Source organism: Chenopodium album, chromosome 8 (assembly GCF_948465745.1).
Source record: "Chenopodium album chromosome 8, dcCheAlbu1.1, whole genome shotgun sequence".
In the NCBI taxonomy this organism is placed as follows: domain Eukaryota; kingdom Viridiplantae; phylum Streptophyta; class Magnoliopsida; order Caryophyllales; family Amaranthaceae; genus Chenopodium; species Chenopodium album.
Genome location: NC_137841.1, coordinates 73,136,282 through 73,163,066, shown reverse-complemented (window position 1 = coordinate 73,163,066; position 26,785 = coordinate 73,136,282). Strand labels below are relative to the sequence as shown.

General features: G+C 36.9%; 5 protein-coding genes across 5 annotated transcripts; 2 read left to right on the top strand and 3 right to left on the bottom strand.

The window, feature by feature from the left end:
• Positions 1-4,925: 4,925 nt before the first annotated feature.
• Positions 4,926-6,422, bottom strand: LOC145555486 (uncharacterized). The gene has a single exon (XM_081617224.1). The coding sequence runs from the start codon at positions 6,420-6,422 to the stop codon at positions 4,926-4,928; it is 1,497 nt and encodes a 498-aa protein (XP_081473350.1).
• Positions 6,423-7,372: 950 nt separating this feature from the next.
• Positions 7,373-12,225, top strand: LOC145556598 (uncharacterized). The gene is made up of 15 exons (XM_081618250.1): positions 7,373-7,556; positions 7,693-7,790; positions 7,883-7,983; positions 8,213-8,291; positions 8,504-8,564; positions 8,692-8,738; positions 8,819-8,911; positions 9,001-9,091; positions 10,110-10,158; positions 10,632-10,748; positions 10,836-10,983; positions 11,172-11,264; positions 11,349-11,417; positions 11,698-11,740; positions 11,861-12,225. The coding sequence occupies exons 1-15, from the start codon at positions 7,508-7,510 to the stop codon at positions 11,959-11,961; spliced, it is 1,239 nt and encodes a 412-aa protein (XP_081474376.1). The 5' UTR covers positions 7,373-7,507; the 3' UTR covers positions 11,962-12,225.
• A 427-nt stretch (positions 12,226-12,652) lies between these two features.
• Positions 12,653-19,575, bottom strand: LOC145642335 (alpha-mannosidase 2-like). Its single transcript, XM_081693473.1, has 4 exons — positions 18,778-19,575; positions 17,203-17,352; positions 16,950-16,982; positions 12,653-15,929 (listed from the first exon to the last, which is right to left on the bottom strand). Exons 1-4 carry the CDS (start codon positions 19,366-19,368, stop codon positions 13,185-13,187), a joined length of 3,519 nt encoding a protein of 1,172 aa, XP_081549599.1. The 5' UTR covers positions 19,369-19,575; the 3' UTR covers positions 12,653-13,184.
• A 673-nt stretch (positions 19,576-20,248) lies between these two features.
• On the top strand, positions 20,249-22,302 carry LOC145642334 (GTP-binding protein At2g22870-like). Its single transcript, XM_081693472.1, has 4 exons — positions 20,249-20,775; positions 20,983-21,052; positions 21,582-21,744; positions 21,856-22,302. Exons 1-4 carry the CDS (start codon positions 20,295-20,297, stop codon positions 22,063-22,065), a joined length of 924 nt encoding a protein of 307 aa, XP_081549598.1. The 5' UTR covers positions 20,249-20,294; the 3' UTR covers positions 22,066-22,302.
• A 41-nt stretch (positions 22,303-22,343) lies between these two features.
• Positions 22,344-26,237, bottom strand: LOC145642333 (feruloyl CoA ortho-hydroxylase F6H1-2-like). Its single transcript, XM_081693471.1, has 3 exons — positions 26,123-26,237; positions 23,219-23,687; positions 22,344-23,110 (listed from the first exon to the last, which is right to left on the bottom strand). The coding sequence occupies exons 2-3, from the start codon at positions 23,629-23,631 to the stop codon at positions 22,534-22,536; spliced, it is 990 nt and encodes a 329-aa protein (XP_081549597.1). The 5' UTR covers positions 23,632-23,687; positions 26,123-26,237; the 3' UTR covers positions 22,344-22,533.
• Between the last annotated feature and the right edge of the window lie 548 nt (positions 26,238-26,785).

The following is a 26,785-nucleotide window of genomic DNA, read 5'->3' as shown; positions in this document are numbered from 1 at the left end:
TTCTAGGGTTTTCGAGGTAAGGGAAGGTTTTTGAGGGGAGGGGAGGGGAGGGGTGTTAGGCAGCGAAGAAGGGAAACGAAAGGAGGTTAGTGGGATGGTTGACGATAGGGTAGTTGGCGGCGAAGAAGGTCGACGAGAGGGTGTTGGCAGCGAAGAAGAGCGATGAGAGGGTAGTTGGCAGCTAAGAAGGGTGACGAGAGAGTTATTTGTGCGGTGGGGAAAGGTTTTTCAGGAAGGGGAGCGTTTCGTTTATCGGTGGGCGGCGATGGCGGTGGAGGTGTAACCGGTGGCAGTTGGGTGGTGGGGGTAAGGTAAAAGGGTGGTGGCAAGTGTGGGTGTGGTGGTGGAGGGGTGGCTAAGGAAAGGGAATGGAAAAGTCTATGGGGTGGGGAATCAAGTTGGAAGGGATTAAGGGTAATGAAGAGGGTAAAGGGAATAAAAAAAGTATCTAACAAACAACAACAAAAGGAATTGGGTTAGTTGATTCTCATTCCCTTTGATGAATACCCCCAACAAAACGGCCCCTTAATTATAATAAAATGACATATAATATTGGCCGAAACCTTCAAAAATTCTAAAAATAGCGTGGATATTGGCCTTCAATTTTGGAATTTTTTGACTTTTTTTCACCCGGAAATTAAAATTGCCGAAATGTTTACCATGGTCCCTAATATCCTCCGGGAGTCCAATTGGCTAGGTGGAACCATCCAATTTGCCTTTAAACAACCCATTTACCGGTTTACAACTTGCACCGATTTCATTAACTCACACCTACCACGAACATTTATGAAAACATATAATGATCATATACGGTTCCAAACGGCATTATATGACCCCGAGATTTATCCCCTAAAATCTCAATACTTTTCGACACCGCGCCCCGAAACATTCGAAATTTCTCAAAAACGTGGATATTAGCCTTCAATTTTAGAATTTTTTGACTTTTTTTTCGCCCGAACATAAAAATTGTCGAAATGTTTACCAAGGTCCCTAATACCCTCCGAGAGTCCAATTGGGTGGGTGGAACCATCCAATTTGCCTTTAAACGACCAATTTACCGGTTTACAACTTGCCTTGATTTCATTAAATCAAGCCTACCACGAACATTTATGACAACAAATAATGATCATATATGGTTCCAAACGTCATTATATGACCCCGAGATGTATCTCCTAGAATTTCAAGACTTTCGACACTGGGCCCAAAACCTCCAAAATTTCTCAAAAAGCGTGGATATTAGTCTTCAATTTTGGAATTTTTAGACTTTTTTGCCCGAAAATAATAATTGCTGAAATGTTTACCATGGTCCCTAGTACCCTCAGGGAGTCCAATTGGGTGGTGGAACCATCCAATTTGCCTTTAAACGGCCAATTTATCGGTTTATCACTTGCACGGATTTCATTAACTCAAGCATACTACGAACAATTATGACAACATATAATGATCATATATGGTTCCAAACGGCATTATATGACCCCGAGATGTATTCCCTAAAATATTAAGACTTTTCTACACTGGGCCCCGAAACCTCCAAAATTTCTCAAAAAACGTGGATATTAGCCTTCAATTTTAGAATCTTTTGAATTTTTTTTTTGCCCGGAAATAAAAATTGGCGAAATGTTTACCATGGTCCTTAATATCTTACGGGAGTCCAATTGGGTGTGTGGAACCATCCAATTTGCTGTTAAACGGCTAATTTACCGGTTTACAACTTGCACCGATTTACCGGTTTACAACGGTCAATTTAATTAACTTGCATTGAATGAACCCGACTCGAAACGAAATTGACCCTAACCCGTTTTAACTCGTCAAAACCCGAATTTAACCCGACTTGTTACTAACCTGACCTGAATTCAACCCGACATATTCCTAACCCGACCTGAATTTAACCCAACCTGTTACAAACCCGACCCGAAATCAACCCGACTTGTTATTGACTTGACCCACATTCAAACCGACTTGTTATTGACCCAACCCGAATTTTACCAGACCTATTACTTACCCGACCCAAAAATTCAACCTGATCTATTACTAACCCGACTTGAAATTATCCCGACTTGTTATTGACCAGATCTCAATTCAACCCAAATTGTTCCTGACCCGATTTCAAATCACTTTAAATACAATTTAGACCACCTTATTATTGTTGATCAAAGGATTTTGTCTAGGGAGACCAAGTCGGTCTAGGCCAGCAAAAGAAAAGAGCATCATCCTCAAATTTAAGAGTTAAATATAGTATATATTTGTCGTATGGTCAAAGGAGATAATTATCTTCCTAAATTATAGACTATAGTTCCCTACTATATTGTCATATATATTATAGTCAAAGGAAATAATTAGCTTGATAAAAATGATAATTATCTATTTATAGTTAGTTGAATCCGAATATGACCTGACTTGGAAATGACCTGACCTGATTGTAACCAGCAAATTATTGACTTGAACATAACCCGACTTGAATCGGAGAATGACCCAACCTGATTATAACCCGCAAATTATTGACTTGAACCGAACCCGACTTAAACCCGAGAATGACCGGACCTGATTATAATTCGCAAATTATTGACTTAAATCGAACCCGACTCAAACCCGAGAATGACCCAACCTGATTCTAACCCGCAAATTATTGACTTGAACCGAACCCGACTCGAACCATAATTACCATAACTTGTTTTAACCCATGAAAACCCAAATTAAATCCGATCTATTGTTCACCCGACCTGTTATTAACCTGACCTAAACCCGACCCAAACCCGATAAGAAGTATGACCCGACTCAAGCATGACCCAACCCAAACCCGACCCGCATAGGTTATAGAATTAATCTGAATTGACCCAACCCGAGTTGACCCGACCCACTAGCCGACCCGTTTACCCGAATTGATTGCTCTATAATATGGTATAGCTTAGTGGCTAGCAATAAAGTTTTGAAACTTAAGGTCTTGAGTTCAAATTATTTCCAATCCATATATTTGAGCACATAATTAAAATGAAATACTTCACTAATTAAGAAAGGTGTTACGTGACATATAAATTGATTTAGGAACACATTTTAATACTCCCTCCGTTTCACATTACTCGCAACAATTACTAAATATGGGTGTTTCACATTACTCGCAACAAGTTTTTTTTTTTCCTTTTTTAGTAAGTTTTTAGGGGGGAAATGTCTATATTGCCCTTAGTTATTTTGTTTAATTTGTTTTAACAGAAATTAAACATATTCATTTCATCCTAAATCTAAACAATTAAGTTTAACCATTCCCACCAAAATTAATCCCCCCTCTACTTATTTCATCAGAGTTTATTCATCTTCTCAACTACCTCATTCATTGCTCCTCATTGAATATGCTGCCCAGTTTGAACAAAATGGTTGGAATTCTCTAGAATTCATTTATAAACCCTAGATCTACTTCTCAGTTCATCTTCTCTCTCCTCTACACTCTTTCGCCTCTCCGTCGTTCTCTCTCTGAAACCCTAAAAAAATCCCCAAATGAGTTCCCCTCCAAATGAGAACGATTCCCCTGCCCAGAAAAAGGAGGATACTGACCCTCCCTTCTCACTGTACACTGCGCGGCGAGGTACTGGAGAAATTAAACCAGTTCGCCGCTGCTCTCTGGTGTTCACCAGGTATCTTCGACGCCATTTTGGGGCAAAAATTGGCCCAAATACTGGATGTGAAGACGATTATGATGCTGTCGAGGTAGATCTACCAAAACCTAAGGTTGTTGAGGCTGAACCGTCTTTAGTTGTTAGTGCTGGTGGTCCTTCTTTGCCAGAAGACAAAAGTGAGGGCCCTGATCTAGTGGTGGAGGGCAGTACTGACCCTGTTCTTGCTGTGGCTGAGGTCCCTGAGTCCCCTGAACCTGTAGCCGTTGTTTTTCCGGAGCATTTGAAGGCTACCGCTGCTTCTAGGTCTTCCAGAGGCAAGAAAAGGGTCCGATCTGTCTTCACCGAGGACTGCAGCGACTGGGATCCGGAGTTTATGGCTTATTTGAGGGAGAAGTATCCTCATGACTTCCCTCCCAGTAACTGACCGTGCAGCGTAACGATTCTTCTCTCTTTATGTTTACTTATAATGATCTAAGTTTGTTGATTTGATGTTTTTGATTGATAAGTTACTGTATGAATTTGCGTGGTTAGGGTTTGGGCTATTTTGCTGATGGTTAGGGTTTGTGTTGGAGCATGTTGGTTAGGGTTTGTGTTGCTATATTGCTCTGGTATGTGATGGTTAGGGTTTGTGTTGGTTATGCCCTGTAATTAGTTGCTGATACATGTTTTTGATGGTGATGCTTTGATGGTTAGGGTTTGTGTTGGTTATGCTCTGGTATCTGTTGTTCCTTAGTGTTTGTGTTGATGATGCTGTGGTATATGTCATTGAGTCCCTATTGCCTTGTGCTTGGTCTGTGTTGGTGCATTACTTGGCAAGTGGTTGGTGATGTCTGTTAAATGAGTCCCTGATGCCTTACATGTGGGTGTATGTTGTTGGTGCTTTGAGTCCCTGTTAAACTATGCATCAATCCTGTATTTAATTGTTGTGTCCATATGATGAAGGGACTCATATGATAGCAGCCACTCCCAAGGGATGGCTCCAACAACCTCAATTCAAAGTTGTTGTTGAGGTACCCTTGTTAGTGAGTTAGCCCTGTTTAAGACAATCCCATCTGATGGACAAACTTTTGTGTTTAATTGTTGTAATTTATATTCAAAATATGGATACTTTACAAAAGTCCTAAGTATTGAACACTACACTGCAGTGACTGCCTTGCTAATATGCCTATCCTATCTACCAAAATACACATAACCAATACATATAAAAGGCAAAATAAATAAAATTTAAAAGGTTTACTGGTTATGTGTGGCAGTCAGTGATCTTGTGTAGGTGTTGCATCCCCTGTTCAAAAAATTGCTATGAGTCTCACCATCTTGTTAATCTGCATCCACTTCCATGTCTTGTGTGTCTTGTTGATGCCCTGTTGTGTCAACAAAAGGAGTGTTGAGGTAGTTCACAGTTTCTGTGATGAGCTCCCTGTCCACTTCTAGTATGTCTTGCAGTGTGCCTTCTCTGTCTTGCCTTGCTTTACCCATGTGTGGTGGGTTGAAGTTGTTTCCTCCCTTTTTTTCTAATATTTTTACCATGCATGACTGTAGAGTGATCCATGAATACCTGTTGAGTGTTGGATCAAAAACCTCAAAAGCCTCAGCAACTTTCTCCAAAAGTTCATCCAGATTCTTTGGGAAAGATTGATAATGTATTGATTGTATTACCCTGAACAGACCAAGGTCCAAAACATTTAGGTCACGGGATTGGGCTGGTTGAAATACAAATTGGATATTAAACCCATTTGCTTGTGTTGCTACCAAAAATTCTTCATCCCTTGGAATTTGATGAGGCCTAGCATTATCCCATTGAATGATTATGTTCTTTGACAGTTGTGCTGGCCATTGAGCATGAATTGTAGGAATGATGTGCTGTAATATCATGTCCCTAATTGCTTCTCTGTTTACACTTTCTATGGCCTTTGTTTCCACGGTTCCAGCATCTCTGTTTTTGCTTTTTTTCTTAGCCATTTGATACTTCACAAATGGGAAGAGCCCATACTTCCCAGAGTGAAGCATAGTCCCTTCCTCATCATATAGTGGCTTCCCTATCATTCCCATAAACATGGCCTTTAGTTTGAACCTCTTTGACTGTTGTGCTAAGTATGGTGTTTCCTCATTTGGTGTGAGGTAGAAAGTCCTTGTCTCTGGGTTCAAATAGAACCATTTCTCATCAATGTGAATATGATGCTGAAAATCCATGAAACTAGGATTACCTTCACTTGGAATAGGGTTCACATGATTAAGCACCCATTTCAACCTTGCAACTTTGTGATTATCACTAAGGGCTGGGTGATTTGTTGCTGAGACTGCCCTTAGTCTGCCTTTTTTTTTTAATCTGTGTATGACAACATGTGCTACCTTCAATGCAGCAACATAACTCCTGTTAGTTGTTCTCTTGTACAGTGGGACAGACATTAGCCACTCATCTGTGTATTGTTTTGGTTTAGGCCCTACATTCCCTAATTTCTTGCTCTTCACATCAACAACATTCCCCAGCAGAATCTGTTTTTTGATTTCCTTGAACCATCTACTTGTAGTAGATTTGTGTACATGGTGCTTTATTGCTAATGAGGTTAGTAGACCTCTTGGAAGTGAGTCCCCTTCCATGTTAAGCAGAATATCATATACAATATGTCTTTTTTCCTCAATGTTGAGCTCTCTGCGTTGCTTACCATTTTGTTGTTGCTGATTTTCTTCTTCTGATTCTGACTGCGAGTCCCCAGCATCACTGCCTTCATTGTGTTGTTGCTGATTACCTTCATTTGAATCAGACCCTGTTTGTGTGCTGTTGGTCTCACTTGACTCTTCCGTGTGTTGCTCCATCAATATTTGATTTATATCAAAAAAATCGTCAAATGGTTCTTCCATGAGTCCCCTTTTTTTATGCAGATCTGGTGGTAGGTGATGAAGTGGAGGTGCCTGGTTTTTTTTAGAAGCTTTCAGTGGAGCCTAATTTCTGTACAAAGAACAACTGCTGCAACTAACTCAGCTTAGGAATTAGGATTAATTAATGATGATGATGGTTTTTGTAATTTTTGGAAACAATTTCAGTAGGTGATCAACTATGTTTGTAATGGTGAACACTGTTTTCCCTCCCCCCCCCCCCCCTATTCCCAAACTTGTCTTTTGATTGAATAGGGGGGAATGAATCTGAAATAAGCCTTTTAAAAGGGGCTTTTGTTTGGAAACTAGTCAGATTTGAAAAATTCAGGAATTTGAATGTGGTTTTTAAATTTTCATGAAAATGTTGGAGGGAAAACAATTTGCCTCTTAAGTACAATCAGCCAAACAAAAAAAAAGGGAGGGAAAAAAATCCCACCCACCTTTAACTCACATGTTCCCACTACTTTATTTGGGACCACTAACTTTCCCTCTACTTTCTCTCTCTTTAATTACTTACCCCTTCCTTTAATTAATCATTCTCCAATCTTTTGCCTAGGAGTCCGCAACTGCCAAGTTTGTTGCGAGTAATGTGAAACGGAGGGAGTATATAGTATAGATATTTGTGTTTTTAAACTGAAGTTCACACGAAAAAAATTAGATTTGCGATCATAAGTTACACAAGAGATGTTGCCCAGTGTATACTGACTATGTTTTGGCTGATTTGAGCCCTTTGATTGATTAATAAATTTTGAGCCCGATTCCCGTCAAAAAAAAAAAAAAAAAAAATGTTGCCCAAATGAAATTATCTATGTTCCAATTCCACAAAAAAAAAAAAAAAAAAAAAAAAAAAAAAAAAAAAGTGAAAAGAATAAAAGACTCAATTCGTTATGAACTTTTGACCTCTAAACAAGAAGTGGGAGAAAATAGTTGAAGCAGTAGCAAGGCTTGACCTTTTTAGTTAACATCACTGCGAAGCTCCTCAAATCACAAAACCCAGTTCATAAATTATAAACTGCGATTCATTAATGGAAGATAAAGCAGTTGCTGTGATCTTGGTCGGTGGGCCCACCGAAGGTATAAATCAGACTCATCAGAAAAACTCAGAAAAATCAAGACTTTCCTAATTTATTTTCATACCCATTTGTTAATTTCTCAATTCATAGTAATATATTGTGATTTCATATGTTTGAATGTATTGGGTCAATTTCAGGAACTACATTTCGACCGTTATCATTCAATACTCAAAAACCCTTGTTTCCTATAGCTGGCCATCCTATGATCCACCATCAAATTTCTGCTTGCAAAACTGTATGTTATCGTATATAGTTGTTATTAATGCTGAATTTTGATGATTAATTTTTGTTCAACTTTGATTGATTGAGGGTTTATTCTGTATGTAGATACCAAATTTGGTTCAAATCTTTCTCATTGGATTATATGAAGAGCGTGATTTTGCTTTATATGTGTCTTCAATCTCAAATGAGCTGAAAGTTCCGGTTAGGTGAGTTTCTATCTTTGTTTTCGAGTTTTCGGTTGAGCTATTCTTAGAGGAATTTGTGACTTTACACTAATTTGATATCATAGAAGAGTCAAGGTTGAACATGAGAACTTCATGTGATCTCAAAATTGAACTTGTGTTTTGTTTGTGTTATATTGTTTCTTTAAAGCTATCATGGCTCAAGGGGTTTCTTTAACTGAATTAAAGCATTTACAATTTGTCTCATTTTTAGATATTTGAAAGAAGACAAACCACATGGGTCTGCTGGTGGACTGTATCATTTTCGAGATCTGATTATGGAAGATGGGCCGGTTTGTAACCAACTATTTACCTATATTAGTGATGAATTGTAATAATGTGCATTCCTTTGAATATTGAATGAACAAATTTTATCTAGCTTTCTATTGTTCTGTAAATTTATTGGCATCCTACCATATCAACTACATTTGAATTTAACAGAGAAGTGAGGACATTGACTCAGAATCACTGACTCCTTTTTGTTTTCTCTCCTCTCTTTTTGCAGTCACATATATTTCTTCTGAATTTTGATGTCTGCTGCAGTTTCCCACTAGCAAACATGCTTGGTAATGTACATTATAGCTCTTTAGTTAGTTTGCACGTTCGATTTGTCTGTGGTGATGTACACTAATGGATCTTTGAAGGTACTACAACTTAACCCCTGGTTGTTTTTGTTTGTTTTGACTCATTCAGATGCCCACAGGAGATATGGTGGTATGGGTACATTGTTAGTAATTAAGGTTGGTTACTTGTTAAAACCAGTCTTTAGAATTGCTCCAATAATTCCTCGATTCACCCTTAATAGTGATTCTATCTGCAGGTTTCTGCTGAATCAGCCAACCTGTTTGGTGAGTTGGTTGCCGATTCTGATACAAAAGAGTTATTGCACTACACAGAAAAGCCTGAGACATTTGTATGCACCCTACTCAAGTGTCAATAGTTTCTGCGTTGTCATTGTAGGAGTTTTTATATCTTGTTGTTCATTGCTTTGTGTGATTGCAGGTTAGTGATTTGATAAATTGTGGCATATATGTATTTACTCCAGAAATTTTTTCAGCTATCCAGGGTGTGCTTGCCAATCAGGAAGACAGAGGTTATTTCCATTATTTGTGCAATCTTTTCCTTAAATTATAAGAGGGGTGCGGGGAAAGGGGGGTGGCCTGGGGGGGCTTTATGCAAACTTTTATAGTCAACACTCCATTTTTTCTAGACTTTTCACACTATTGGTCTCCTTTTTCTTACTGGGTGGGCAACAGGGTGGATGATTTCTGTTACTGTTAATTTAGTAATTTTTTTTACCAATTTGGACATGGTCTTAAAACTAACTTTACATGATATGACTCATATGAGTGCTAGTCTCAGTCATGCTTCTCTTTTGTGTAAATTGTAGAAGATGATGAAGCATCCTCTTTTATGATTGTAAAAACTTGACATTAACCTCATGTAGTTTTACCAATATTTTGTTTTTTTCGTTAACTATTGTATCCATGCAATGCACAATACGATTATGTGTTGAAAGTCAAAGAAAGACTCACAATGACAATGCACTGCGTTCCTCAAGAGTTTACTGCCACTCTGCCAGATATGTTTATCCAGTTAGTTTTGTTCAATAAGGTCTTAAAATTTAAGCTTTTTATGTGAAAAGGAAGTGTTAAATATGGGAAATGATATGAAAGACTAAAGCTTTTCCTGAGTTTTTATGTTACACAATCAATTAAGTTTTTTTTTTAAATTATTTTTTTGTAAAAGACAATTAGATTGAAATGTATTAGAGTCATGGGAAATGTAAAGTAGCCAGTTCTTATTCCTTAATTTCAGTAAATCAGTAGTGATTTTATTCTGGATTTTAATTCAGACTTTGACCTTTGAGCTGTCTTTGACTTTGGCTTATATAGATATATTACCTCTCATGCATGTTACCCTGTCGCATATGTTTTTTAGGTAGATGATGATAGAAATCTATCCAATCCTTTTGTGAGCGGACGAGTGAACTGTGAAGCAATTAATTTTTTGTTGAGATGTCATTACTAGTCAATTTACAGTCAAGAGAGAACCTTCTCTCTGCAAATCTGCTGTTATTTTTCTTTACTGAGAATAATTTAATTTCACAGGATCTCTACGTCGCTTGTCCAATTATGAGTCATTGCATTCAGCTACGAGGTATGAGCTAGCATTCCTATGACTGGGTGACTTTTATATTTGAAATTGTTTTGTTTATCAACTTTTACATGAAAATTAGCCTAGTTTACTGAGATTTCATGTAAATTAACTATGACACTATGTTTTGACTTGATGAAGACATGTTCTAATAATTGGCATATAGCTGGAATGTGATGATTGTTTCTCTGCTAATCTGACATGCTGTGGCTGTATCTCTTGAAACCATTTGGGGGTTTTACCTTATATTTATCAACTGAACCTTCAGAGTTAATTTTAAGGCATTAGGAAGGTTTCTATCTTTTTTTTTTTTAAAATAAAAAAACAAAATTATATCTTGGCTCTTTTAACCAAAAAAAGAAAGCTCATGTGTGTTACCTTCAATGTTGGCGATAGAAACTATCTGTATGCACTTATTTACTTCAGAGCTCTTTAGCACACTGATTGAGATCTGATATCAAAAAAATTCTTAAAAGGGCCCTCCCTGCAGATTTTGTAAGATTGGACCAGGACATTTTGTCTCCTTTGGCTGGAAAGAAACAATTGTATACCTATGAAACATTGGATTTCTGGGAACAAATTAAGACTCCCGGGTATGTTCTTTGACAAAACATTTTATATTAAACCATTTAACTTTGGAGTGTCAATGCTAAATTGCAGCCATGTTTGATTGTACACAGCATGTCCTTGAAATGTTCTGGGTTGTACCTTGCTCTATTTCAGCAGAATGCTCCCCATCTTCTGGCTAGTGGGGATGGTACAAAGAATGCTACGATTGTTGGTGATGTTTATATCCACCCATCAGCTAAAGTACATTCGACTGCAAAGGTAACAAAAACTTGTCTAATCATTACTTGAGATTTGTTAGTGTATCTCGATGGATATGTACTGACCCAGGGTCTTATCAGAATATATTCCCAAGTCTAAAACACATATTCTGAAATTTGTACTCTAAAATGCTTCTCTTTTTAGAAGCATATGATACACAGTTTCTAATTTTATTTTTATTTGCACAGATTGGTCCAAATGTGTCGATATCAGCTAATGTTCGCATAGGACCTGGTGTAAGGCTTGTAAACTGCATCATTTTGGATGATGTTGAGATTCAGGTACTGAATTAATGAAAATAATGCTTACTAGTAAAAGCAATACATTAATTATAATATGACTTGATACTATTTAACCTTCTGCAGGAAAATGCACTTGTTACACATGCTATTATTGGATGGAAGTCTTCAGTTGGGAGATGGTCACGTGTTCAGGCAAGTTTTTCAGTGATCTAATTTCTTGTATTACGAAGATTATGTTTGGTTGGGACTTGGGGAAAATCATTTTTCAGTTAATGCGGTTTATTCCATTTCCTCTAATTTGGTATGTGAAGGGCTGAAATTAGTTTTCCCAAGGGCAAAATATAATTCTATTTTGTAAAGAGAATGTAACATTTATAGCACGGAACCAAATAAAAGAAAATCATGTTTGAAACTAATCTTTGTATTAAGTTCTTTGATCATCACATAACTTTACATTGAATGTTTCATATAGGCTGATGGTGATTACGACTCTAAGCTTGGAGTTACAATCCTTGGTAATGACTACATCCCTTCAGTTCTTATGTCAATCTCAGGGTTTGTTATCTTACTGCAGATTTTTTTTTTTTTTTTGACTAAACACTTCAGATTCTGAATATAGAAATTTCTCAATGCAGGAGAATCTGTTAATGTAGAAGACGAAGTTGTTGTCATTAACTGCATTGTTCTTCCAAACAAAGTTCTTAATGTGAGCATGCAAGAAGAGATCATATTATAGTTACGGAAGCATTTTCTGATTTTTCTCACATGACTTGGAGTGGGCAGAAAAAATTCTGCTATGTTAGGTGTGTTTTGTACCTAGTGATAGTTGTCTGAGACTTTATGTTTTGACTGATAAAACATCTTGAGCAACACATACTGAATCTCTAATTTCTGAAATACTGGTCAAAGCCACCTCATGTATCTATCTTGGAGAAGAGTTGTGCAAACACTTTCTTTTTTACTGCATCTATCTGATTGAACAAGTGAAATTTTTTATCTACCTCCCCGTGATTACCATTACATTCATAATTCATGGCATTTTGGTTCGTCTTGATGTATATATGATTAAAGGCAGGCCACCGATTTAGAACACAAATGTGGGAAAGATAGCCTGAAGACCTAGACAACTTTTCAAATGCTTTCAATGAAGTTGAGCGGAAAAAACTTGATTAAATTTTCGCCCTAGTCCCGAACGATTCAGTTAGCATGACAGTACCTCACCACTCCCCCATAAATAATGGGAAACAAAACACACACACTCAGAGAGCAGTATGCACTATAATACTATATAATCATTGACAGTTAGCAATGCAGTCATTTTTCTTTTGTTTTTAGTTTTCCTTTGTTTGTTTTTCAGCGTCTTTTGATTTGTTCTTTGTTCTTTTGGGGCTTGCCCCTCGTATTCACCAAAAAAAAAAACAAAAAAAAAAAAGCAATGCAGTGAGTTGAACATTTGAGTGCTACAAGAGTTTTTTCAGCGTCTGTCAATCTACCAAAAAAGTATTGTACCCTTGCATAATCAGTCACATCAAAAAAGGAAACAATTTCTATCACCTACACAGCTACCTCTAAATTACAGGGTTTTGACCATATCAACAGTATGGAAATAGTTCATTCACAAAACAGACTTTCTTACACAAGAACCTAACCACAATCATCCTAGAGATCTGTAAATGGCCGATCAAGAACTTCCTCATCTATCACTTGGACCGAGTAACCATCAACTATCTGGGAACAGAATCAACCGGCAACATCGGCACATCATTTTAAGGGCATGCCCTAAATGCTTGTGTACAAGAATGATGGACAACAATTTCGTGCTGCTATAAAGCATCTTGGTACACACTCTTCTCTGAGACACTGATATATGGCAGATTCATTTCAAGATAGTGTCCCCAAGTAAATCATTTCTGCATCAACTGCAAGATGAAGACAATTAACCAAAGGGTTAGCCCGCTTTCATTGGTGAGGTCGCAACTCAAGTTTGTATGCCTGTATTTCCATGGGAGGGATGACAACATGCCCCTCTTGCACAACATCTCCAGAAAGCTCAGTATAACCAAGCATCTCTGTATCGTCGTGTAGGAGATTCAAAGATGCTGCTTTTACGTGCATGACATCCAGGTCTTTGAACAAGCTATAAAGATTAACAGGTTCATCTGCTAATTTTGTGCATTGAGATCTTGCAGTTCGACAATATGATGAATCCCAACCCCGCCTCTGAAATAGTAGAACAAACCTTGGATCTTCTACAGGATGCTCCAAAAATGAATACTTTGAAGGCCGGGGCACTTTGAAGTCCACAATATGCAAATCACATGGTAAAGAAGAAGTAAGAGGGGAGAAGAATCTCGGTGGTGGTGGTTGTGGGGCAAGTTCTTGTGCTTTCTTAGCAATGAACGCGTGTATGGGATAATTCAAGTGAGACCCAATACAATGGGACAGCAAAGAAGGGTTTAAAGAAAGGGCTTTTGAACTGGGATCTAAAACAGAAGAAATATTGGACTCGGGAAGGATGTGAAATACAACAGTCATTGGACGGTTGTCAGTTACCCCTTGCCCAAGACCACGCCCATCATCATTCAGCAAACGACGATCAAGCATTATCTCCAGCCATCCATTTTTTAGGCTTGCCACACCCAGTGATTGACGTGAATGAACTGAAAACCGGCGACCATCAAGTCCTTGCATAAATGCAAGGGAGGGCATTGGGTAATAATTTCCCTGCACAGGAATCTTATCATATGTTTCTCTCCGGCTCATCTGAAAACCATTTAAATCAGAAAAGAAAATCTTCCTATTCTCAATGTCAGTCTTGTATCTGACTATAAGCTCCTTGTCATTAAACTGATCCCCAAGAAATTCAACATGATATTCCTTCTCAATGACAAACTCCTGAATGGTATTTTCCCCATTATAAACTCGAGTACTGTGAGAGATAGGTGCTTCATCCCATTGAGTCTTTGGATAAGAATACACTTCCTGCATCAAGGGGCCTGTGGTAACCACCAACTGTCCACCAGCTTCAATGAAAGGATGTGCATCACCCACAGGTTTAAACAGGTATGCACCACTTCCCTCGCTACTGTACACGCTTATCTCCTCGCCCACATTATTTAAAGAACCATCACTATTAGCAACTTTAATCAATAAGCCAAGATTTGCATTGAAAGTAAGAGTTCGATGACGATTCTGAATTACAACCACCTCTCCCTCTATTTTCGAGCAAGCATATGGTGCAGGACAAGATAACTGATCAGAAGTTGAAATTTTCAAGTCTGCCAGCTTTGCTTTCTCACACTGCCCTGCTCCATGAACAAGATAATACGTTTGAAGCCCCAAAGCAGGAATAGAAGCTTTCCAGTGGACACGATGCCTCCCTGTAAATATTTGGCCCTTATCATGCTGCATTTCAGGAGAAACCTGGCTCTCAATACAAGTCCAGTTGGAGTCCAAGACACTTATATCTGGTCTGTCAACAATCGCCATCACAACCTCATTTCTGGTTTGCTCCAGAGGATTAAAGATGACCACTGATCTTGCAGCTCCTTCTTGGACAATAATACCCTTGTGAACAGCCTGTGCGTCATACTTGGACCTCACTTGTTCTGGCTCAAATTGAGAGGGATTTTGTTCATTTTTCTCAAAGCGAATGCCAAGCAGTACTTCAATAGCTTTGGACATGAAAATTTGCAAATCCTGCAAAGAGGTATGCATTCGAGTTCCATAGTCCTTGACCACATGATTCTTAGCTGTACCAGTTACTCCATCATGATGCTGAAACAGGGCTAAATTCCTCCTTGCAGCTGTCAACTTGTGCGCATAACTAGCCGGCAACTTTTCACATTGAACTCTGTGACAACGTCCTAATAGCAGTGCCATCAACATTTCTGAGGCGCGAAGTGTATGCTCCAGAACACGATCAACAGCCTTAAAGAAAGGCCTTGAAACATAATAGCCACTCCAATAATCTTGCTGCCTATCAGCATAAGTAAAGAAGTCTCCAGATAAAGAAGGAAAACCTTCAATTTCGCCAGATCCGATCTCGCCAGGAAGTGAATAATTCACTCTCTCGGCCTCCTCACGGAGGGTTCGAAAGTAATCATCCAAAGTGCCAAACTTTGCCTCTGCATTTAAGCTGGGATTAGAATTAATATAATCGAATAACATTTGATAATTCCTAAACTGTGCCTCTGCTTCATCTATGCTGACATAACGGAAGTCATCTCCTAGAGGAATAAGAAGTGTGTTTGTCCTGTATAAGGTTGATTTCTTTCTGTACTGATCCAACAGCTTTCCTACTCTCTCCTGCACATTTTCCTGATTTGTCTCCACGGGATGATGACCCCAGGGACAGAGTTCATAAATAAAACCCCGCATCCGAGCAAAATCAAATTGACAACATACAGCTGGCTCAGGTCCGCACGTATGGGGAACATCGTACGAATAGAAGGGCATCAAATGCACAAATATATCTGTAGTTTCCAGGGCATCCCAGCTCTGACGCCATACAAATTCCAAGTTTTTATGCAAGGCTAATTCCTTTTTGAGCTCATAGTGAGTCCTTTGTATCAGCATGTTCTCAAAACCCATGCGTCGGAGAAGATATGCCATTGTAGGAGAGTATCCAAATGGATCAATTGCCCAAGCATTTCTAGGAACCACTCCAATGGTCTCATTTAGCCACATATTACCCTCAGTCATCTGATGCATAAAATTAGATCAGACAGGAGCACAAGCAATATTAAATGCAGCAATAGTACTAAATAACTATAAATTGATGTATAAAATCATCATCTGGCTGACCAATAATAACATAAATGAGCTACTGTAAGGTCTAGAATTCTAGAAGGGGGGAAAATAACCCACAAGGCATGGCATGACAAGCAAAAATAAATACAACTTAACACGGATACAGATAGTAGCCCAATCAACAAAGTGTTATGGCTAACATGAGATACATTAAGACTTGATAATCAAAGAACTCAGAAAATGGGATAAAATCCACACATAATCCTCATAGCACAATTACACAAGCAAATAAGTTTGTTATTGTAAGATGGTCACTATTTTAGAAAAATGAATCATGAACTTTGCACAAATGCCTAGATACAAATTTACATGTTGTCAAATAAGACAAGTTATCTTGGCCGTCATAACCACCACATAGCAAATATTATCTTTATAAGAATTACCAATCATGAAGATCAGAGGAACTTAGCCAGCCCTGTAAGCAAGAGAAAATATCTTCATAATGGGAGTACAGCTATAGAAATACTCGGAATAGCATGATAACCTCTTACGGCAAGATACTTTCAGATTGTTGAACTAGGCTAAGAATACAGAACTGCAGACAAGTATCAGGCCTTTGACCTGTGCCTCAAATGTGAATTTAGATAGAATAGCAAAACATGAGATTAATGTAAGAATTAAAGATGTTGCTTTCAGTAAAGACATATTTAATAAAGCATAAATTGATTTTATATAAAGCTAGAAGCATCGATGATAACACGGTCATCTATGGGTTGTATAAGCTGGGATCATTGAGCATAGCTACAAATACAAACACCTCAGATAATGTGAGGGAACAGGGAGCTCCTGTTCCAAACTATTGTTGTTCGCAAATATCATACATTAAGCTAAGTCTAACTTGCTAGTGCACAAAGCCACAAAGGCCCTTATTGTAGGTGTAATATAGAAGAGAATATGTACAGATAACCTCACCTGCTCAATGATAGCATAAAAATGGGAGTTGGCCTGCACACACACAGGAAATATATGTTAGCTGAGTTTCAAATACTATTTAGTTTTATCTATTTTTCCACTACTCACCAAAGTATCCAATAAAAGGTTGTGTTATAAAAAAAAATAACTTGCTACTTCATTACTTCATAAATCAATCAACAGCATAATTTAGTAATTGATGATAGCAACAGCTAAACAGCCGCAATACGGTCAATGTCAAAAAAAGTGTTACCTCATCATTCATTACCCAACCACCTCCAACAATTTCTAGCTGCCCATTCTTCACTAAATTTGCAAAAGATTCCCTTTTGCTCTCTGAAGAATCCCTCCACCACCTCTCCAAGTATGACATCTCCTCCCATATAAACTTGCGCCGTGGATCCTAAGACACCAAGGTTCAAGAGGAAAATTAAATGATAAACTCAAAGGTGTGTTAACTTCAACATTAATTAGATGGAAGATGATGAAACAGGTTTATGTAGCATTGCAATAAAAAAAGATTACTCCATTAGTGGTTCTAAATGTGTAACCAAAAAAAGGTAGTTCTTAATACAAAATCTTCCATTAAATTAAAAAATAAAGTGACTCGATGATTCAAAAGCAAGCAACTAGATCACTAAGTAGGTAATACTCTGGACCCAAAATTCTGGAGAAAGTAAACTAGCAAAGTAACATTTTCAAATAGTTAACGTGACAAGTTAATCCTTCAACAACTTCAAAAAAACAAGATTGGGAAAATGGGCTCAGGATGAATGTGACTTACGGCTAGTTTGGTAGATGGGAATGAATTTGTAAGTAAAATCCTAAGACAATTCCCATAATGATGCTGTTACCAGGCATCTCTTTTCTTCACAAGTTTTAATTGTCATCCATTAACACTAGAGGGATGGTAATGGATGGTAATGATACGTTATGGAGAAAAACACGAGTTTGGGATGGGATTGCAATACCATAGTCATTAGGGTGATACTTTCTTAGCAATGCTGCTTTTAAATGTACATTTTCATCACTAACATTTTACTACCTAGAAACAGGCCATAAGCAAAAGGGGAAGCTCGATTAGTGGACACCACTCAATATTACTATGTTACTAGGAATCTTCATATTACATCTAGCACACATGTTGGATCTCAAAACTCCAACTAGAATTTGTTACCCCGAGTAACATAACATATAACAATTACATAGTAACTAACGTTTAACTTCAAGGACAACTCCAAAAGAGACTCCGAAATTCAACAACATGCATCAACTCGAACTAATGGTAAAGCAGAGGAAAGCATTTCCATAGAAAATTAGAAACCCAACAATATTGAGCTCATAGAAACTTAAATCTTAATCGAGGCTCATTATATCCCTGTAATGTGATCCAATATAAATGATGTGCATCTTTTTGATGGAGTAAAACAATTAATCATATAGAGTACATCAACAAAAACAGACAAAACCCCAACAAAATTTACCTCACAAACCTCAAATTCCCTACCCAAAATCCAATAATATGTGCATTGCTAATTATGGAAGCTAAAAAATGAACACAAAATCCAAGAAATTTCACATCAACATAATTAAAAAAGTGCCCTATTGAACCAGAACCTCGCAATAGTCAACCAGACCCATTAACCACAATCTCCAACTGAGCACTACAAGCTTAATTTACCAACTTCACTCAATGCAGCTCACAATTCTAAAACTAACCCACTAAACAAAATACTGCCAACAAAATCAACATCATAAAAACCCCAAATTAAACCATAAACAATAGTAAAATTAATCCAATTATATACCATAAGATAAGAAACCTTACTTTAGATAGAGATTCAACAATGGTATCAAGAATATGACGAGATTGACGATCATAATACTCATCAACAGTAAACTTCCAACCAGGATCATTATGAGAATGAGGAACAACAATAATCTTCAATTTCTCATTATCCCATTCATTCCCTTTATAAGTAACCATCCATCCTTGCTTCCAAGGCCCACCATCAACATCCGAAAACTCAATCTTATCATACAGATCTTTGGTAGTAATATCAACAGCAGCAGCAGACGAAACGACGTCGTTGTGAGAAGCAGAGGGTAGTTTCCTGAGGTTCGGCTTTCTGGGTCTGGTAGAAGAATACCGCCTTGAGAATCGGGGGGAGGAGAGAGAAAATGGGCCGAAGCGGAAAAGCGCCGCCGTGAAGAGGAGGAGAGAGATTGATAATCCGATGGTGAAAAAGTGGGCCCAAATGAAGTCACGCAATTGGGTTCTTCGCCGTGATTTGCGGTGGAGCTTTGATTTTGTCGGGGTTGTGGTGGTAGCGGCGGTGGTTGTTGTCGGAAGAAATGAGCGGGCCCACCCAGCGCCGCCACTTCTGCTGCGGTTCCCGAGGTAAGAGGAGATGGGCATGGAGGAGAATTTTGGATGAGAGAGAAAAAGATCTGAAATTTGGGAAATTTCTTTCTTTTTTAATTTTGATTTTATTGATTTTGATTTTGATTTATGACTTTTCTTCTTGGTGTTTGTGAGAGTGAAGGAGTGTGGAATTTTGGTGGAGGGGTAATTGTAGATTCAAGATTTGTTGTTGTAGAGGTTTTTGGTCTTGTTTTTGTCAAAAGTGTTGTGGGAGTATCTTTGTGTGATTACTTGGATTTTTTGCTGTATCAAGTGAGAAATTTGTTGCTCCAAAAGTGTCATTGGTTGTGTGTGTTATTTGTATTGTTGCATTATTTATGGGAAAAGGTATGATTTTGTGATATTGGGTATTATTATTATGTTAGTTTTTAGGTAAAATTGAGGTTTGAACTTGTCCTTTTATGTAATTAAAATGTTTTATTGAAAGTAATATGTGCATCTAATGTATACGCATGAAACCATATTCAAATTTACTTATAAGACCCTGAAATGTTAGGTTGATGGTTGTAATCAATTCTATTACCTTTTAACTATCAAAACAACGAAAATTCAAAATAGTTATACATTTAAACCAAAATCGTGTTCGGTACAATATAACATTAGTATGTCTGTAATGGTTACAAATTAACTTTTATGATCTTAATACTTAAGTCACCCAACAGGTCTCACACGGTCAATGTCTATTATAGCCTTTAGATTGGGACATTTTTTTTCAACTTTTTCCGACAAAAAATAAAACAAATCGAGATGTTTTCCATGAACCCCATGAGACCTTAAGAGGTCGTTTGGGTGATTAGAACCATGTAACTTCAAAATCCGATACATTTAAATTACCCATTAACAACATAACATAGTGTGCTAGTGTGTGATATATAGAGCAATTGGGAGATCAAAACTAATAAAATTGGCGGGTAAACAAAATGCTGCTACTAAGAACTCGTCCCTTCATCCCTCAACTATCATCTTCTCTACTACTCACCATTTCCAACCCTTCAAAAAGCTTCACTTTTTCTCTCTCCTTTCCTCTGCAATCCTCATTTTCTCTCTCCTCAACAACCCCCATTTTCCATCGACATGCATTATCAAGCTCCGCAGCTACTCCGCCGCCTTCGGATGCCACCAAATTCACCAGCACTGTGCTCTTTGTGCCGCCGGGTGTCGACCCGAATGACATAACCGAAGATATGATCTTACCCGGATCCAACATTGTTGTCGGACCTTATGCGGGTCATTCCCAGATTAAGGAAGTTGCGTTTGTGAAGAGTAGTAGTCGGGCTAAGGATTGCCCCGTTGATGGGTTGCCTGAGTTTGCTGTTCTTGGTCGATCTAATGTTGGGAAATCTTCGCTTATTAATACTCTTGTTAAGAAGAAAGAAGTTGCTTTGACATCGAAAAAACCAGGTTTTGTTAATTTGTTTGTTTTCTTTCATGCCCACCACCTGTTTGTTTAAATTCCTCAATGAAAAACATAATTGAAGTGTGTATGAAATGTGATTAGTTTGATTTGATTTAATAGAAATTGGGATTGAATTTTAGGGGAGATTCGCTGTTGGGTATTTGTTTGTTTTGTGTACTATATGTCTGATTTGGGTGTTGAATTATATGCAGGGAAGACTCAGCTTATCAATCATTTTCTGATCAACAAGAGTTGGTATATTGTTGATTTGCCTGGATATGGGTGAGTCTCTGTAATTTTGGTTATATGATATGGGCAATTTCCGTAATTCTAGTGTCTATTTCATGCTGGGAATATTGTATATTGTTGTGCATAATTGTTATTCGCGCTTAAACTTGATCATATGCTTGAATCATATCGAAGTACCAAAAAAGGATTGCATTTACACCTTGAGGCATTGCTTTAAAAATTACAGTAATGATCATCCTGTAAAACTTTACTGCGGACTGATTATTTAGGCTACGTTGAAGCTATCTCCTAAGTCAGCGGTTAGGGGGAAGCTAGGGACAGCTCCGCTGTAGTTAATTTGGTGCCTTTAGGACCAACAGTGTTGTTTATTTTCCAAATTAGGAAGTAAATGTCTCCTTTCTTGTCCTTGTGTATGATACCGCCCTTAATTGAGTCATATTTAACCTTGGATAGCTATGGTGGATAGCCATTACGCATATGATGATCTTGAATCTGCTTCAGTTGTGCAACAATTGTAAGATTTTTTTTTTTTATGCCTGATTTTACTGCTTTTCTTACATAGGTTTGCCAAAGCATCTGAATCTGCTCGAACAGATTGGTCTGCATTCACTAAAGGCTACTTCTTGAATAGAGATGCACTTGTTTCTGTGTTACTCCTAGTTGATGCAAGTGTTCCCCCACAGAAGATAGATGTGGATTGTGCTAATTGGCTTGGTCGCAACAATGTATCCAATTTTTGAACACTATATACTCGTTTGTTCATTTAACATTTTTGAATGCGATTTAAATGTGCTACTGATTTTCCATTTCTTGCTGCTTTGGTTTATGCTTTTCAGATACCTATCACCTTTGTGTTCACCAAGTGTGATAAAATGAAAGGCGGAAAAGGCGCACGGCCTGAGGATAACATCAGAAGTTTCCATGAGTTAATCAGACAGAACTACAAACAACACCCCCCATGGATCATGACTAGCAGTGTTACTGGTCTAGGCCGAGACCAACTTCTTCTCCACATGTCACAACTAAGAAACTATTGGGATAGTTAGACAGTATATTAGAAGTTTTCTGGTGTTATAACTACTTACCCTATGTTATCTTTTGCCAAGGTTGTATAAATGTAATGAAATTTTGAAATTTTATAAAGAAAAAAAAAATGGGAAGATGTTTATGTTGCTTGAAATACTATTAATACTCTTTATTTTACTGAGCAATGATATCTTTTGCCAAGTTTGTATACTGAGCAAAGACTTCATCTGTAAGCTAAGTGGGATTAAAATTTGAAGTAGGATCTGTCTGCTTTGGCATCAATATCTTTATTTTACTATCTTATACAAGCATCTGTAACATAAACTTCAACTACTGTCTTAATACATACTCCGAAATACGATACAATCAAGATTTAAATTAAAAATACATTTGTATCCAAGCTTATTATTGATCTTAACAGGAAAACCCTGTATTATTCTTTCTCATTCTATCATTCCGAATTGCCTTTCTCATCCCTATTGAAAAGATCATATCTTGACAAAATCAAGGGTTCCCTTGCCATCATGAGCCTTTTTATAGAAGTACAAAGTATAATCAGAATACAACACCTCCTTGTACTTGGGTTTCTCATCACTCTCTACGAAAACTTCCTTTAAAGGTCCGATCACTTTGCTAGGCTTTGGGTTCACAAACAGGGGAATTGAAATCCTGTCTTTACTTCCATTTGCTATTACACGGTGTTCTATGCTCTTGTACTTGCCATTGCTCATGATTTGCAGCGCGTCACCAATGTTAATCACCAGTGCCCCAGGGATAGGTGGCACATGAACCCAACTTTCTCCATCAGGTGCTCGAACAAAGAGTCCTCCAATATCATCCTGCAGGAGCATGGTAAAGGTGGACACGTCTGAGTGCCTCCCTACTCCTACTGTAAGTTCAGGTTTCGGACACTTTGGGTAGAAGTTGAGATTAATCCTTTTGGAACCCGAAAGAAGTGACCATTGTTCCTCATTGATCTCATGAATGTTGAGTCCTTTCATCAAGACTTGCAGGAGGGACTTAATCACAACTTGGCACTTGTTCATATAATCCAGAAGTTGGTCCCTGAGCATCAATCGTATTACAGATAATTATATTGCTGAATTCAGCGTTCTCATGAAAAACAATACAATATAATTAGTGATTTCATAATGCAGCTTAACAGTTAATTACCTGCAAATAGTAGGCCATAAAGCAAGAGCCTCATTATCAGAGACATAAAAGAGGCTAAGGTAATCCTTCCATTCTAAGGCATTCTCAACCTCGGGTATAAAGCTAGTACTTAACCTCACATGATTGCTAGGAGAATTCTCCTTGAAATAATTCCTCTTGACCTCTGGTGCCAAGGCAAAGAACGCGAGAGTTGCTCGTTTCACATCCTCAAGTACTTCAAGTGGCACCCCATGGTTGATGATTTGAAAGAATCCCCACTTCTGAGCAGCATCACATACTGATTTTAAAACTGCTTGGTCATCCCAATTAGACACATCAATTATGGGGATCGACACCTCTTCCATGATCTTCATGTTGGACGGCCTCTCTGATTGAGGTTGTACATACTCCTTTGGCAAATCCTTCAATTCCATCTCCGATAAACCTTTCACTCCATGACCCGATTTGATAAGAAAAGTGTTTAGATCTCCTGTTTCATGAGCCATTTTTCATAAGCTTGGTGCAAGTGCAAAATTGCTCTTTGTATTAGGCCTTTTTTTTTTTTCTTCTTATGAGTTAAATGTTCTATTATCGGTGAAATTTATAATGTGTTGTTCTAATTCTTTGTCTTGCTGAAACAATCTTCCTCCAAGAAAGTAAGCAATCATTTAAGGTGTATAAATGATCTTACATTAGCATGGATTGTCCGAAATACCTTAAGAAAATAAGCAACAGATCATTAGCATACAATTCTGATCAGAGTGATCACTAATTCAATTAATTCTCCCTTATTACGACGAAATATATTTGATTATTTCAATTTAATTTATATATTCTTCGTGTAGTCATCAGCAAATAAATAACTGAATTAAATTAAGTATTTTGATCTCTACTTCAATTTAATCTTCCTTAATGTACTACGTAGTACGTTTATCCATTAATTACGATGGTAAGAAATTAAGAATAACAACTACGAGTAACAATCAAAACACTTTTAATTCAAGTTCATAAAGACAGTAATTATTTTTAATTATATTTTTTTCTTTGAGAGACGTAATTCTAAAAGGATCTATAACAATCAAAAACACTTTGTTAACGTAGTTAATTAGTACGGAGGCCAAAGCATTTAGTGACTATTGACATAAAAAATCTAAAATTCCTTTAAAAAAAATTAATTACAAAATAACGTTTCAATTAATTGTACCCAAATTTCGTATTAAATGTCAATTAACTACTTTGGTACTCCGATCCGTACTACAGAGTGACATCATATTATTTTAATACATTATCTCTAAATTTCTACTTTAAACTTCTTAAAATAATAGTTTGTGTTGTACTCGTTTCAAATATCAACTACGAGCTGAGTACGATGTAGATTAGTCTCATGCGTTGCACAAATTGCTATAATTTCATTCATTGTTTAAAAGAAAGTGTTATAATTTGATTAATTTCATTCATTTCTTGTTGCTTTGGTTAGTTTATGCTTTTCAGATCGATACCTATTTACCTATTACGGAGTACCTTTGTGTTTGATCACCAAGTGTGATAAGATGAAAGGCAGAAAAGGCGAACGGCCTGAGGATAACATCAGACGTTTCCATGAGTTAATCAGACACAATCACAAACAACATCATATCCTCCATGGATCATGAGTAGCAGTGTCACCGGGCTAAGCCGAGATTTACTTCTTCTCCATGAACACTTTTGGTGTTACAACCACAACAATACCAACTTACACCATGTTATTCTTTGCAAGTTAGTATAAAATGCAATGAAGTTTGTATAAAATTCTCCTCCTCTGTTTTATCTCTTCATCTACAAGTATTTCATGAATGGTCAGCTCCCATCATGCACAGAGTTAGTTGCACATAACTATTTCAATGTTCTGACTAATCTAAGACACTCCCAACTGTATAAAACTCAGTCAGATTCCTAATTTGGTCTAAGCCCAAAGTCAATTACATTTACTTCATAATTTTTAAAAGATTGATGAATTAAGATTTCCGTCAAAAAAAAGAAAAAAAAAAAGTAATAAATTAAGATATCTTTTCTAAAGAAGTAAATTAAGATAAAGAAATTACTCCCTCATTCCTTTTATTAGAGTCTCATTTTTCTTTATTATGTGTGTAATTAATGTTAGAAATGAAACTCTAATAAAATGATAGAGTAAGTAATGTATAACACAACATTTAACTTGATAGTATACGCCTCTTTATATTTGTACTGTAAAAAATAAAAAAAATAATAATAATAAAAAAAATAAATAAAAAAAAAAGGTGAAGTTTGAATAGTACCAGTCTTTTATTCTTCTTTTAAAAAATTATCAGTCTTTTATTTTAAAATCAATGATTCAATGATCATATAATTATCCATTTCATTAACTAAGTGTAAAAAAAAAAGTGTATAAAAAAAATTTAAAAATAAAAAAACCTTCTTTCTGAAAAAAGATGCAGGATAAAGCATAGATTTTCAAATCCTAGTAGAATTATAATTCTTATAGGATGGATTTTCAAATCCTAGTAGAACTATAATTTTTCCAAGGAAATTACACCAATATAAATATACTTCTATCTTTTGATTTACAACATTCAAACTCTTCTTTTTTTCTACTAGTTTAGCACTTCTAATTTTTTCAAAACCTTAGAGAAAATTGTTTATATTCTTGATCATCATGAAAAAAAGCAAAGAAACAGAGAGTAACAATATTGGAGAAAGTTCAAATTTTGAGGGAAATTATGATGAATCAATCATAAAGAAACAAAGGGTTCAACATTGGATAAACGATTACGCCTTCTATGATTTTATGGAAACGGAAAAACCCATAAAATCTACTCTTTTAGACCAAAATTGTGAGTTTAATGGTAAAAAATATGTCGATTTATCTTCATTCAAGGAAAATACAGGGGAAAAGGAAGATCATCTTACCCTTTCTCTTTCTCTTTCTAAAAACACCACCAGTAGAATTACTTCCATTAGTTCGTCTTCTCAAAATAGTAGTACTCCCATTATATTCGAAGCCACACCCAAATGGAGCTATACGAAAGTCCTAGCAAAAAGTGACATTGATAATCAAGATCGACTTTTACTCAAAAAGAATTGGGTGAAAGACAAATTCGACACCAGAATTCTAGAGCAAAGCAAGAATGGTGGTTATCCAATTGATATCATTGATTGGGATGATAAATATGAATTTAAGATGATATTAAAAAGATGGCCATCAAGTAACAGTTATGTGCTCATTGAAAATTACAAAAGCAAAGTTGTCAAGCGAAGAGGACTCAAAGCAGAAGATGAAATTAGACTTCATTGGGATGAAATCAACGAGAAGATGTACTTCTGTGTTGAAGAGAAAAATAAATGATAACCCTAATATATTAAAATTAGACCCTCCAAAGAATAAAGAGGGGATGGAGGAAGGAGAAGAGTAATTAAATTAGACGAAATATTTTCATATTGCACACCTGAAGCATTATTTGCAAGAAAGATACGAAAAGTATATACGGCGTAGTTGTCAGTTTGGGGTTTTTTTTTTTACTTTTTTTTTGTGTCCCACTCGGTTCACCCTTTGAGCTAATCCAGATTTGAGGA